Below are 14,601 nucleotides of genomic sequence, written 5' to 3' on the forward strand. Positions count from 1 at the left end.
CCATATCCCCAATTCTCCATTAAACAAAGGAAGAGAAAGGAAAAAATTGTATTTTCATCTGTAAGACATATTTAGACCATTTGAAATTATTTTTGAAGGAATTATAATAATTTTAAGAAAATGGCGCATTGAGAACATTTGTCTTCGAAAAATGCTAATAGGACGAGAAAATAATCCTAATTTGTAGTTGTCACGAGACACTCACGTTACATTTTCGGTGAAATTCATAATTTCTGATGATAAATATCTTCAACATGTAATTTTTTTCTTTTAAAAATTATTGTCATTCATTTTTTAAATGAATTCTAAGTGAATTAAAAGAACCACCCATCTATATTTACACCAAGATAATACAATTTTTCCTAACCCTAAAATATCAAGAAACAATAGAAGAAATATGAATTTTAACTATGGTTAATTACTAGATTGAAAAGAAAAAAATTGGGTTGAACAAATTGACCACGGCTTAATAATTAACATTAATCATTGTTTTTGCAAATGAGGTCAAAACATTAACCATAGCTAAAACTTGGACAAATGTTTCAGCTATAGTTAAAATCCATTACAAAATATTGACTAATCATTAATTTTGTCTGACTGTATTAATAATATTAATTTACTATAATTTTTAAATCGTGAAGGTATATAATATTGTGAGAAAAGTAATTTTTTTTTTACTGAAATAAAAAATTAAATGAAAACAATGCAGTTGACAGAAATGTGAAGGTCTCGGCCTGAGATATCTATATAAAGAAGCTATGCCAGAAGCAGCTCCTCCTCACCTTTAAACAACACTTTGTTACAGATCCATTTCCAGCATTAATTTACGCATATATCTATCAAATAATCGACAGATTTAGAGATGGGGTTAACTGGTAAGCTGGTAGCTGCAATAGAGTTCAAGGCTGGGGGAGACGTGTTTCATGAGCTGTTCAGGCACAAGCCCCACCATGTTTCCACAACCAGCCCTGGGAAAGTGCAAGGATGTGATTTGCATGAGGGTGAGTTTGGGCATGTTGGTTCCATCATACGCTGGAAGTACACACATGGTGAGTACTCTAACTACATATCCACCAGGTCATTGCTATCAATTTCTAATTGGAATTTTGTTATATTTAACTCTGAGAAATGATATTTTTCGTCTCGTAATTTAGGATCTTTCCACTTTTAGTTCTACTGATTATAGAATTATCATTTTTTATGATGTAACTTTTAAAAAATAGCACTTTTGGTCCATGACACATTTCCTTTAAAATTTTAACGGAAAGTGCCATGTGTTTAGCACATGTCTGTTAGAGCCTTTACAGTTATACTATAGGATTCTCACTTTTGTTTCATAACTTTAAGAAAACAGTATTTTTGATCCTATACACTTAACGGTCACCTGACCTTTTCCGTTAAACATCTAAAGGGGAATGTGTCATAAGACCAAAATTGTTACTTTTATAAAAGTTACGGGACCAAAAGTGAGAATTTCGTAACTAAAGTGCAAAAATTCTAAATTACGAGACGAAAAATATTAGTTTCCCTATCTAACCCAAACATAATATGATCATTTGTGGGGATACGTTCTTAAATTGATACAGACGGGAAAGAGAAAATTGCGAAACAATTGATTCAAACCATCAACGAGGAGAAGAAGTTGATCGAATTCAAGATGCTGGAAGGAGATCTGATGGAGGAATACAAAACCTTCCTTATAACACTGCACATCGAGACTAAGGACGGCATTGATTTGGTTACATGGACATTGGAGTATGAGATGCTGAACGACGATGTCGGGCACCCTATCTCCTTGCTATCCTTCATCATCGACCTCACTAAGGACATCGAAACTCATCACATCAACAAACCCTAAATTAGATGGTTCCCTTCCTAATGCGTGAAACCCTAATCGAACAATATGTTAATTATGAACGGGAGTTGGTGTGTTAATAAAGCCCTTTTTCCAGAAAGGCACCTACGTATGCGTGTGTGTGTTATGTACTAATAAAGGAGATGAGCTGCATGCTTGCTTCAGGTGGTGGTGCCTGGGACCCTGTACTGTTCGTATTTGTGGCGTGTATGTGTATTTGCATGAGTCCAAAATAATAGGTTTTTATTTCTAATTACTGTTCGTCATTTTTTCTTATTTTTATATTGGATAGACGGGTTATTTTAAGATTTGTCTTAATTACAAATATTTCATCTAAATTACAAATGTCCTAATAAATATCCCTCTACAACGAGTTGTTACAAGGAGGTATTTATAATTTCAAAGAGGTATTTGTAAATTTTTTAACATCAAGAGGATATTTGTAATTATAGCAAACCTCACAAAGCACATTGCAATTTACTCTTTTATTTTTTACCTTAAGTGAAGCAGTTAAAGATTTTATTATATTCCAATCAGCAATATCACAACATTCATTAATTAATGATTTTATAAAAACTAGTTATATAAGCTGAAACATTCTGTCTGTATTAAGGAAATTATCGAAACACCTCCTGTTAAATTTAACTCAGCATAAATCCCACATCAGATTTTCAGTGGAAAACACTGAAAATTGAAAATGAAAATGAAACCAAACATGTAAAGTGTTTTGATCATTTTTTACGATCACATAGAAGGAAGATGTCTTTTATACCCTTTATATATCGTTCCTAACTGTTCAATAGAATTAAAGTGCAATATTTCAAAGAGAAACATACATTACAAGAGAAGGTTTCAAAGATAGAAATTAGAGACGGAAAAAATATTCATCAATAATTTTCACCTTTCAAAGACGGATTCAGAGGTGAAAAATATTTTCGTCTTAAAATTATAAATAAAATTAAAAAATAAAGATGGAAATTTTGACATTTAAGAAAAACTAAGAAAATAAAATTAAAAAAACAATCCATCTTATAATCTCAAATTTTGAGATGGAATTAGAGATGGATTTTGAAAAAAAAAAAAATATTAATTGGTTGACATTTCTGAGATGCAATTACAGATAGATTTTGAAAATAACATTTTGTATTTAATCTGTCTTTGTTTCCGTTTCAAACACAAATTTCTGAGATGGAATTACAGACGGATAATTTAAATAGTTATTTTTTTTATTCAGTCTGTTTTTTTTTTTTTTTTTGGCTCCAATTTATAAGATTTAAAAAAAAGAATCTAACACTTCAGTACTTCTCACTCCTGCATTTCTCTCTATCCAGACTCATCCTCCACTACCGACGCCAACATGGCGGTTTGCAGCAGCCAACACCATCATCACCACAACATTGTTGTCACCCCGTATGAAAAAAATATAGCAATTTATCCTCCTATACTTTTTAACATGAAGCAATTTACCTCCTTATATAGGGAGGTAAATTACTTTATTTTAAATTATTGTATTTTAAAAAATATAGGGAGGTAAATCGCTATTTATTTTTTTATAAGGGGGTAATTTACTCATTTGCGATATCACAAGGGAGTTGTTTGCATTTTTCTCCATTAAAAACTGGCCTTTCTTCCAACAAAAAAAACACATGAAGATTATTTATTAATATTAACGCAATGACTGATAACACCCTTTGCACGACATGGGGACTTACTTGTGAATCTTGTAAAAGATTGAGCAAATCTTTCTTTTTCTTTGTGTGTGTGCGTGTGCGTGTGCACTATTCAACCAAGAATTCGATATCGCAACTATACATTCAGTAGAAATCAACTGCAGTGGTAACGGGGGAGAAAATTAAGAAATGCTGCAAGTAGATATTCTGGACAACTACTATATCTTTTTAAAGACAATTAGTTATTATCAATAATATTATAAAAGAAAATCTTTTATCATATTAATTTTTGAATATATACCTAAATTTATTTTTAAATTCATTTTTTTCCTTAAAAAAGATTATGTCAGAATAGTAATTTCAAAGTTTTTTAATATTAATCTCACAATTTTATAATTTTTTTTGTATGTCACCCACTGCTCCATGTTTCTCTCTTATCAAACTTTTCTATATTTATTTTTGCAAACTTCTATATTTATGATAAATTTATAATTACAATGTATTTTGTCTTTATCATGCCACGCCACGTTTCTTTCTTCCATAGACCTTTTTTCTTTCTTATCACAAATTACTTTTTTCTGTACTTCATCTCATGCACATCACAAATATTTTGTATATGCTCGTGGAGACCGCATGCAACAACTAGTATTATATAAAGAAAGAACCCAAATTAATGTTTCCGTGTGAAATAAAGGATCTACCATTTTCATTTTGAACTTTGTATTTCTTGTAATCGTGTTCATTAATTTTAGTGAAATGTTTGACAAAATATTTAATTACTAACTTTTAGATTTACTATTCTCCAAATTTAGAAATTAAAATTATATATATATATATATATCATTGTACATTACATATATAAAACAAAAAAAAGGTGAAGAAAGTATTTCACTGAACTAAAATCGAAAAGAAGCTTCACAAATATCACTAACCTAAAAAATGACAAATTAAGGTCTTTACACCCAAAAGTTGGTGCAAACACTCACTATCCAAATCATTTAGTTTGCTAAACAAGAAAGACTCAGATATTAAACTAATGAAGGAAGATTAGCAACTTGAACTGTGGCTCAACTATATAAGGACTAGATGTCACAGGTTTATTTCATCAACTAGCTGCCTTTAGGATTTTTCAAATAATCTTTACATATATATCAGCAATCGATGGCTGGATTGCCCTGTAAGCTTATTGCCCAGGTAGCTTTTAAGGCTGGGGGCGACGTGTTTCATCACCTCATGGCCAAGAGGCCTTATCACTTGGCCAATGTCACCCCTGGAAAAATCCAGGCTTGTGATTTGCATCAGGGCGACTATGGAACTGATGGCTCCGTCGTCCAGTGGAAGTACACTCTTGGTAAGCTTATAGCTTTTTAACTTGACATGAATTGGGGAATTGTTATGTTGTAGCTTATTTGAGTTTTCAGCTTTCTATCAAATTAAACGATGTGAAATTGTTAATTAGAAGGATAAATTATAGATATTATATTCCTTGAGGTCATATCTAATTATATAAGCATTCAATGGCTTTGTATACTTGAGGGGTGTTGAACTTTGTAAAATTATAAGTATACCATCTTAGGGGTATCGATGCAGTGTAACTTGAGGGGTTTCTGGCATAGTTGTAGTTAATATATAATTAGTTATCATGATTTTTGTACTTCTGTATTATGTAATTAACCATGACAAGATATCATATCTGCGGCCAAAGTATATTTTTAATCTCATAAAATAAGGGTAAAATTTATTTTGGTACCACAAGTATGGCAGGTGACGCTTTTAGTTCTATAAAACTCAAATCATGTCTTTTTAGTCCCAAAATCACAATGCATTTTTAGTTCCGAACAACCCCTTTTTAGTCCCAAAATCATAATGCAGATGATTCTTTGGAACTAAAAATGCTTAATTATAAGTTTTACAGTGCTAAAAGCAACACCTACTATAGTTGTGGTACCAAAATAAATTCTGTCCTTATTCTATGAGATTAAAAAAATATTTTGCCCTATTTACTATACTGTTAGTTAAATAACTTGTGCATGACGAACACGCTATAGGATTTTTTGTTTTTGGTCTATAAACACTAAGGATTATTGAGTAGTTAGTGAGTAGAGCTAGTGAAGAACATTGAGCACAAGCAAAATGTATTAACACTTCAACCTTTTAAGAAGCGATATGTGATAGTCATGTAAGAAGGTAGTTAGCGAATAAACAATTTATAAACTATATCTCATGAAATATATAATTTTATGTTTAAAAATGTTTTTGAACTATTTGGATATAATACAATGAGTGAGCTCATAGGATATTAATAATGATATTTTTGTATTTTATTTGAGTTTGTTGAAAATTTTGAAAATAAGTTAAGAATACCTATTTCTTTGACAAATATATTAGACATAGGATTAAATGCATTTTTGGATATGTAACTTGAGTCATTTGACGTTTTCGTCCTTTAACTTAATTTCTAGGGTATCATTTTGATCCTATATTTTTTAAATCTTTATGATTTTAGTCTTTTTTCCAAATCATTTTTGTTATATATAAAAGCTTCTCAAATTTTAATTTTTGATCTGTAAGTTCTTTTTCTCAAAAAAGACGATTAAATATTTTAGAACACTTTTATAAGATATTTTAAAAAACCAAAATGTTCACTATAACACCACCTAATTAAGTTTAAGAAGAGCCACATTAATTTTGGTTTCCCAACTACATACATTCTCACATTTCTTTTCATTGATTTATTATATAGATGGGAAAGAGCAAACGGCAAAACAACTAATTCACGACATAGACGAGACGAAAAAGCAAGTCGCTTACAAGATGCTCGAAGGCGATCTACTGGAGTTGTACAAGAACATGGTCATAACCATCCACGTCGAGACCAAAGGTGGAGTTGATTTTATCACTTGGACCATAGACTACGAGCTGATCAATCCCGATAATCCACACCCAATCTCACTCTTAAACTTTGTGATCGAATTCACTAAAGATATCGAGGCTCATATCTTCGGATGAAGAACGGCTGCTGCCTAAAATATGTTGCGATTTCAGTTCACCAAGTTATATATGTTTAATTTGTTGTTCTCCATCCAAATGAAACAAAGAGAAAATGAAAGAGAATAAAATCAGCAATCATAGGTTGTCTGGTGCTTGAAATAAGGAATATATATGTACTTGTGAAATAAGCGATAATTGGTGAAGTTTGTGATTGGGAGCTTCTGGAGTGGTACTTATTCTTCTATATATGTTATTTAAGTGTGATATACATATGTATTAATGTGATTTGCGAGACTCTTTTGGTCGATTAAATTGTGCAAGGTTTTGTTATTTGTTTACTTTCTTTAGTTCTGATGTGTGTAAAATATTTCTCAATGCTCTAATCATAAGAATACACTTAGAAATCACTACCAAAAAAAATTAAGATTAGTGAAAAAAAGATCAGGTGGCAATATTAATATTGTCACTTAATTATATATTTAGTGACAAAATATTTATTTTGTCCCAATAATAAATTTCATAATTTTAATAATTACTATTATTTTTCAAAAAGTGTCGGTAGCAAGAATTAGTGACAAAAAAAATATACTCAAAGTTGTCATTAAATGTAATTAGTGACTCATCTATTGTGATGATCTAGTGACAATAAATATTAGTTATCGTTATATTATGTTGTTACTAAGTTGTAAATTATAGAATGTCATTAATTGTATTTAGCGACAACTTTGTATAAAATACTTGTCACTAATAATTATAAAGTGACAAAATAAAAATTATTGACACTTAATATTTAGTGATAACTTAAAAATTGTCACTTGATAATTTGTCACTAATATTATATTTTCTTGTAGTGAATATTGTGGTAATAGAATCTAAAACCACTTAATTAGTAGAACTTTTGTTCCAGTGCCCTGGCTAAGATTTCCCCATGTAGAATTTAGCCATTCTTACCAACAAGTAATTCAAAGGAAAACAAACAATTCGTAACTCGTAAATTAGATTAGATCGTAGCTTAAATAGTTTGTTCTTATGGAAAACAAACAAGGGATGTAGGGCCCCATACCACGCAGCCCAATTGGAGCAATTGTGCTGACCCATGACCAAAGTATTTATCCTATAGTTCAAATCTTGGCATTTAACCTGGCAGGCTGAAAAACAAAGTCCAATATAGCAAAGAGACTTAACGGTCAACAATGATTCCATGTCACACATGGTTCTGACACCGTGAGACACATCATACCAGAAAATTTCTAACAAACACCTCCTAGATTGATTGTAGCCGACTTGGCAATACCAGGTAAAGTAGAACCAACAGAATTGGGCTTGACTGGCATGACTCATTCAAACATTCATAACTTCTTACTGGTGTATCACAAGTTGCAAGAACTTTAGAAGTTTGCTCCCACTGGCCTATAAATAAAGGTTATTGTGTAGTCATAAGGCACCAAGTATTATTCACTTTTACTCTTTTCTCTCGTTTGTCAACAAATTTATTGCACTATTTTGCATTGCGCACAATTAGTTTCACTTTATCTTGATACTTTGTCAAGATTCTTCAATTATTTCCTCATTGATCTTGCGTTATTTCAAGTTTTTTCATTATCCTTTCAGTAAATCCATTACTAATTTAAATATCAGAGTGCTAACATCTAATTTATATTTTAGTCTTACTTTGATTTAGAATCTTTATGAAGATCCTTTATACATTATGGTGTTGTTGGACTCGAGTACGCATCATTGGCGTCGTCTGTGTGAAACTTAAACTATAGATGTGAGAAATGGTCATTTTAGATAATGGAGATTACAATTGCTTTTCTTAGGAAAATACTTCCCTCCCCATTGCAGCACATTCTGCAGTTCCACCTCCAAAACTAACAGTGGGGGATCTCAACGTTGGCTCCCACTTTTGATCCAGCAACCCTGCCTGCCGCAACTAATGCGCTCTTCTGTGAGCACCTCCACTAGTTCATTGTAGAGAGCATCCACATAAACCTCTAAGGTTCCCTTTCTAGTGGAGTTGGACAATCATCCTAGAAATACCGAAAATCAAGTACAACCTTTTCAGGGTAAAACATGAACATAATTAAAGGTATATGTCCAATGTTTCAACAACGCCATCTTGGATGCCCTAGCTAATCACCAAGAGGTCCTGATCAGCGTTCTCACATAGGGATTTCGACTCACACATCTATTTGAATCTTTGGCTAAGAAGTATTTTGCCAACTTCAATGTCCTGCTAGTAAGGGCAGAGAAATACATGAAGCTAGAAGATGTCGGACTGGTGAAGAAGAGCGACAACCACAATAACAGAAGGGATTATGAAACTACCTCTTCTCATAGAAACCGGGGTAAGGGGGGATTGCAGGCCGGTTCATTCCACCTAACTCATCACTAGCCTAGCACGGATGTTGATGACCATAGACAGGCACCAAACTCTGCAGTGGCCTGAAAGTGTTGAGGGATGACCATAACTTTCTAAATCTAAATATTTCTATAGGAATCATAAGGAGTACAAGCAAGATACCAACAAGTATCGCCAGTTGAGATAAGATATAGAGAGTCTCATTCATATCGGCTATCGAAAGAACAACTTCGACAAGGATCAATGTCGTGAATGGTGTGTATGACGCTCCCAACATCAGGATTCCCGAATAAGTTAGGCCCGTTCTACTGACCCCTCTATAAGGGTGCAATGAAAAGAGAAGGCTCTTGCTAAGGAGTAAAGCCCAAAAATAATACCTAGCAAAAGGGTAATTCACATGATAGTTAGAGAATCCACAGATCTACTTGGACCTGCCGATAGACAGGGAGTTCACTTACCCTATATTGATGCTCTTGCCATTTCTACCTCTTTAGCTAATCATATTGTTCAACATAATTTTTTGGACTTTGTCAGCTCCATCAATACTCTATTTTATTAAGTTTACCAGCAGATGGAGCTCAACGATACTCTACTGGACTAGACATATCATTGTATAGCTTTGTAGGGGAGGTAGTATATCCCCTGGGAAGTATCTTGTTCCCCTATCCTTGGGAATGGAGCCCAACAGGATGACCACGATGATATGCTTCCTCATAGTAGATATGCTTCAGCATATTATGTCATTTTAGGGCGACCTGCCCTGAATGCCTTCCAAGTTGTAGTCTCTACCTATAACATGAAGCTGAAATTCTCCATTGTAGCAGGAGGAGAGAGGTTATGGTGACCAGTACACAACACGAAAATGCTATATAGAGTCTGTAAAGGAGGCAGCAGGAAGAACATGGAGATAGATCCCCATCAACGCAACAGAGTGAAAATATAAAACTTACGCTATATAATGAGAAAGAAAACGAGGTTCCCACTTGAGTACAACCCACTGAGGAGCTATTAAGCATCCATCTAGTCACAAAAGAGCTTAATAAGACCCCCAAAGTTGATTCCGAGTTGAGCCCTCAATTAGCAGGGCAACTAACTATTTTCTTGCAGCAAAATGTAGATAATTTTGCATGGTCAGTTTGTGACTTGGTGTAAATTGTTCCCAATGTCGTGATGAACAGCTTGAACTTACATCCCCTGTTCCTTAGGCTACATGGTTATTTAGAAAGACATTAAGGTCAACCCAGATAAGATACATGCCATCAAGAAGATGAAGGTTCCCACCAACGTTAATGAAGTACAAAGACTAACTGGTGGCATAACTACCCTCAGCAGGTTCATATCTCGCTCCGTAGAGCTAGTCTGTCTTTCTTGTAGGTACTGAGGAAGGTCAATGATTTCAGCTGGGATGAGACCTGTCAGCAAGCCTTCCAAGACTTGAAGGCTTACTTAGCTAAATTACCCTTGCTCGGAACCTTTCCAAAAGAACCATGTATCTTTATCTAGTTGTAAGTTAGCACGTTGTAAGCTCCATGCTCATCAAAGAGGAGGGCAAAACACCAAAACCAATCTACAATGTTAGCAAAGTATTGCATGGTGCTGAACAATGCTACTTAGAGGAAGAAAAGTTAGCCAGTGCTCTTGTAATAACATTAAGAAAATTGCGTTCTTATTTTTTATTACATTATATTATTTTAGGACTTCAAATAGAATGATCAACTAGGCTATAGAACTCAGCAAGTATGCTTTTTCAAATCAATCCAAGTTGGCTATCAAGGTCCAAGTGCTAGCAGAATTCATTCTCAAGCAATGTTTGCTGAAAAAGATGAAAGAAAATGGTTTCTCCAAGTAGATGTCTCCGCCACACATGAGGGCAATGCGATGGTATCATACTTTCTAGCCCAAAAGGAGATAAGTTAGAGTTTGCCTTAGCATTTAACTTCAAGGCCTCAAATAACGAGACTGAATACAAGACACTCATGACAGGTATCAAGATGGCCCTTGATGCAAGAGCAAGAAATTTGACAGCTTACCCCAATTCCCAACTAGTAACCAACTAGATGGAAGACACATACAACGTAAAGGAGAAATAACTGAGCTCAAAAGCAAGCCTAAGAGTTTCCAACTCCACCAAATCCCCCACACGAAAAATACCATGGTGAATTACCTAGCTTGGCTACCAGCTCCCTAGCCGATTGCAACACTCACAATATCATTGTAAGGATACTTACTTAGGTTTCTGATGATAATGATATAAACGTTTTGTAGATCACAAACTGAAAGACGTTCCTCCTTGACTACCTCCAAGAAGAAACCCTTCCTGCTAATAAGAGTGAAGTAGCTCACTTGAGAAACAAGGCACCTAAGTTTACCCTACTAGGAAAAATACTTTATAAACGTAGCTTCACTCAGCCTTACCTCCGATGCTTGTCAACAAAGGAGGAAAATGTTCTCATGCAGGAGATATATGAAGGCTCTTGTGGATCTCATACATGAGGGATGTCCCTTGCAAGTAAAACTTTATGAGCCAAATATTTCTGGCCTAGTCTCAAGAATTATGTTTTGGATTTGATAAGCAAAAGCCCATCGCTAGATGTTTCTTCTATGGACTTTTGTAATTTTATACTTATTAATTACTTTAGCTTTAAGTTTTCAATTATTTATTGTTTATTTATTTTTATATTTCAAATTTAAAATTATTAATACTTTTTATTAAAATATGATTCTCCCGCTCCTTGGCATGGGATAGTAACTAGATTATATTATATTATTCTAATATATATACATCACTAGAATAAATGCGGCATTTTACTATAATTAATTATGATGGTTAAAAGTAAAAAATTTGATAAATATTAACTAATCACGATTACATAACAACTATTAATCGTTCTTTTCGCAAGCGAGGTTAGAGCATTAGCTGGAGCTAAACTATGATTTAAAATTACACGCCCCTCCCTTGAGATTTAGTATAATTACATATAGACCCCATATGATTTAAAAAATTATATTTAGCACCCCTGAGGTTTGCTTTCATCTAATAAATAAGTCCCTCTACCCTCACACATCTTCACGCGTTAATGTATGTGAGAAGGTATATCTTCATCGTTATAAGGGTAGTTTAGATGGGTTTTTCTTTTTTACCTACAATAAGACAATAATAAGCCAATCGAGGATAAATATCAATTTTCATCCAAATTTTTCATTAATATCAGCAAATTTTGTGAATTTTGAATAATGGGGGACTTGTTTGATGGATAGAAGCAAATGTCAGGAATGCTTTATATAATTTTTTAAACCAAAGGAGGTCTACGTATAATTACACCACATTTTAGGGGAGGAGAGTATAATTATCCCGTTAAAAACTATTATAAATATTTTTGTTATAGGTAAAACCATAGAAAATATTGATTCACCATCGATCAAGTTAAATTCTTGAATCGATTTTATTTAATTGTTGTACATAGTATACTTTGCTATGATTTATAAGATGTAGTGATTATTGGCAATATCCATATTCTTGTAGTGCATCAAATCCAACAAAACTAAATTATACATTTTGCTGACATCTACCTCATCAAAATATCACTAAACTGAAAAATGACAGATATTTGCACGCAAAAGTTTGTGGAAACAATCACCATCCAAATCATTTACTAAACTGAACAAGAAAGACTCAGATATTAAACTAATGAAGGAAGATGTAGCAACTTGGGTTGTGGCTCAACTATATAAAGACTTGTTGGCACAGGTTTATTTCATCAACTATCTGCCTTAGGATTTTTCAAATAATTTTTACATATATATCAGCAAACAATGGCTGGATTGCCCTGTAAACTAATTGCCCAGGTAGCTTTCAAGGCTGGGGGCGATGTGTTTCATCAACTCTTAGGTAAGAAGCCTGGACACTTGGCCAATGTCACCCCCGGAAAAATCCAGGCTTGTGATCTGCATCACGGCGCCTATGGGACTGATGGTGCAGTCATTCAGTGGAAGTATACTCTTGGTAAGCCCATAGTTATTGAATGATTGTCCCCATTTATATGATATTATTTTTTGTCAACTAGAAAGAATGATACCAATAATGCAAAGAACCCTTTATCATGGTAACTAAAATGCAATTAACTGCTTTAAATTTAACGGTCGTGCACGATGCGCCATTCCATTAAAAAAATAATGGTGATATATATGTATTGTGCGAACAAACCCATTTATATAGTATCAAACTTGATCATTAGAAAAATATAGTACTGTAAAGTGCACTATAGTCTAGTACCAAAAGTACAATTTTTGTAAATATTCACCATAATTTTTTTCTTTTGGTCATATAATAAACTGTAACATTAAAATATATTTCCGGTTAGTGTTAGAATTCAATGACTCCTTGTGCATGAGTACATGCTAGAATATTTGGAACTTTGTCTAAAAAGATCTAAGACTAAAATGAGACTATTTAAGAGCGTTGAGCACAAGCAAGATGCACGAACGCTTTTGAAAAATGGATATTTGACATGAATTTAAGAGGGCTATTTGGCTAATAGTTCGTACATTTTACAAGATGTTAAATTTTATTTTATTTTTTGAAATATTTGAAAGAGATATAGGATAAGGGAGTTTATAAGATATTAATAATATAAATTTTGTAATTAATTTGAAAAGAATTGTTGAATTTTAATTTTATAAAATAAATTAGAAAAACTCTATGTTTCTAAAAAAAGAATTTAAAAAACTACTAATATTTTTTAAGTTTACAAACTCCTTTTTAAAAAAAAATTATCATACATGCACTTTGTGATATTGTAAAATATTTGAAAAAGCTTATAAGTTCATCTAAATACCTCATCTATGTTCAAGAAGTACATGCATAAGCTTTACTTTTTCTACTACGTATACTCTTGATTTTTTTCGCTGATTATATGTACGTAGATGGGAAAGAACAAACTGCAAAACAACTACTTCATGACATAGATGAGACCAAAAAGCAAATCTCATTTAAGATGCTTGAAGGTGATCTGCTAGAGTTGTACAAGAACATGGTCATAACCTTCCACGTCGAGACCAAAGGTGGAGTCGACTTCATCACTTGGACCATAAGCTACGAGCTTATCAATCTCGATAATCCACACCCGCTTTCTCTGTTGAACTTCTTCATCGAGTTCACTAAAGAAATCGAGGCTCATATCTTCGGATAAGGCCGATAAATATTTGGGGTCCAAATTCACCAAGCGATCGATATATATTTAGTATTGTTGTTCTATATATCGATAAATAAAGAAGAAATTGAGACATAATAAAATCAGCATCCATAGGCTTGCTGGTGCCACAAATAAGGAATGTGTACTTGTTTGTGAGTGAATGTTAGTACCTATTCTTCTATTCTAGTTAAGTGTGAATCGATATATGTAATGTGGATTTGAGCTACTTTTTCAGTAGATTATATTGTTCAAAGATTTTAACTTCTAATTTGTTCCTCACATCGTTAAGATATTAAATATTAAATAATTTTCAGTTCGAATAGTTTATAAAAGATGAGGTAATTGTTTAATATTATATTACAGCCAAATCAAACAACATCATGTATTGGTTTAAATATCATTGTCGCTCATTTATAAAAGAGAGGTTCCATGTATATGCATGATATGCACATAAGAGAGTGTGTCATGATATTAAATATTAAATAATTTGTTTATCTAATTGTTTAAATTTTTAAATAAAATGATGGTTTA

General features: G+C 32.9%; 3 protein-coding genes across 3 annotated transcripts; all 3 read left to right on the plus strand.

Annotated features, from left to right (window-relative positions):
* The first annotated feature begins 763 nt into the window (after nucleotides 1-763).
* LOC148788170 (kirola-like) lies at nucleotides 764-2,108 on the plus strand. Its single transcript, XM_020693630.2, has 2 exons — nucleotides 764-1,049; nucleotides 1,587-2,108. The coding sequence occupies exons 1-2, from the start codon at nucleotides 863-865 to the stop codon at nucleotides 1,856-1,858; spliced, it is 459 nt and encodes a 152-aa protein (XP_020549289.1). The 5' UTR covers nucleotides 764-862; the 3' UTR covers nucleotides 1,859-2,108.
* Nucleotides 2,109-4,626: 2,518 nt separating this feature from the next.
* On the plus strand, nucleotides 4,627-6,846 carry LOC148788171 (kirola-like). Its single transcript, XM_088880729.1, has 2 exons — nucleotides 4,627-4,876; nucleotides 6,269-6,846. The coding sequence occupies exons 1-2, from the start codon at nucleotides 4,687-4,689 to the stop codon at nucleotides 6,532-6,534; spliced, it is 456 nt and encodes a 151-aa protein (XP_088736855.1). The 5' UTR covers nucleotides 4,627-4,686; the 3' UTR covers nucleotides 6,535-6,846.
* A 5,804-nt stretch (nucleotides 6,847-12,650) lies between these two features.
* On the plus strand, nucleotides 12,651-14,338 carry LOC105162167 (kirola). Its single transcript, XM_088880728.1, has 2 exons — nucleotides 12,651-12,881; nucleotides 13,802-14,338. The coding sequence occupies exons 1-2, from the start codon at nucleotides 12,692-12,694 to the stop codon at nucleotides 14,065-14,067; spliced, it is 456 nt and encodes a 151-aa protein (XP_088736854.1). The 5' UTR covers nucleotides 12,651-12,691; the 3' UTR covers nucleotides 14,068-14,338.
* The last annotated feature ends 263 nt before the right edge of the window (nucleotides 14,339-14,601 follow it).

This window comes from Sesamum indicum, linkage group LG5 (genome assembly GCF_026168435.1).
Source record: "Sesamum indicum cultivar Baizhima isolate 11 linkage group LG5, ASM2616843v1, whole genome shotgun sequence".
In the NCBI taxonomy this organism is placed as follows: Eukaryota; Viridiplantae; Streptophyta; class Magnoliopsida; order Lamiales; family Pedaliaceae; genus Sesamum; species Sesamum indicum.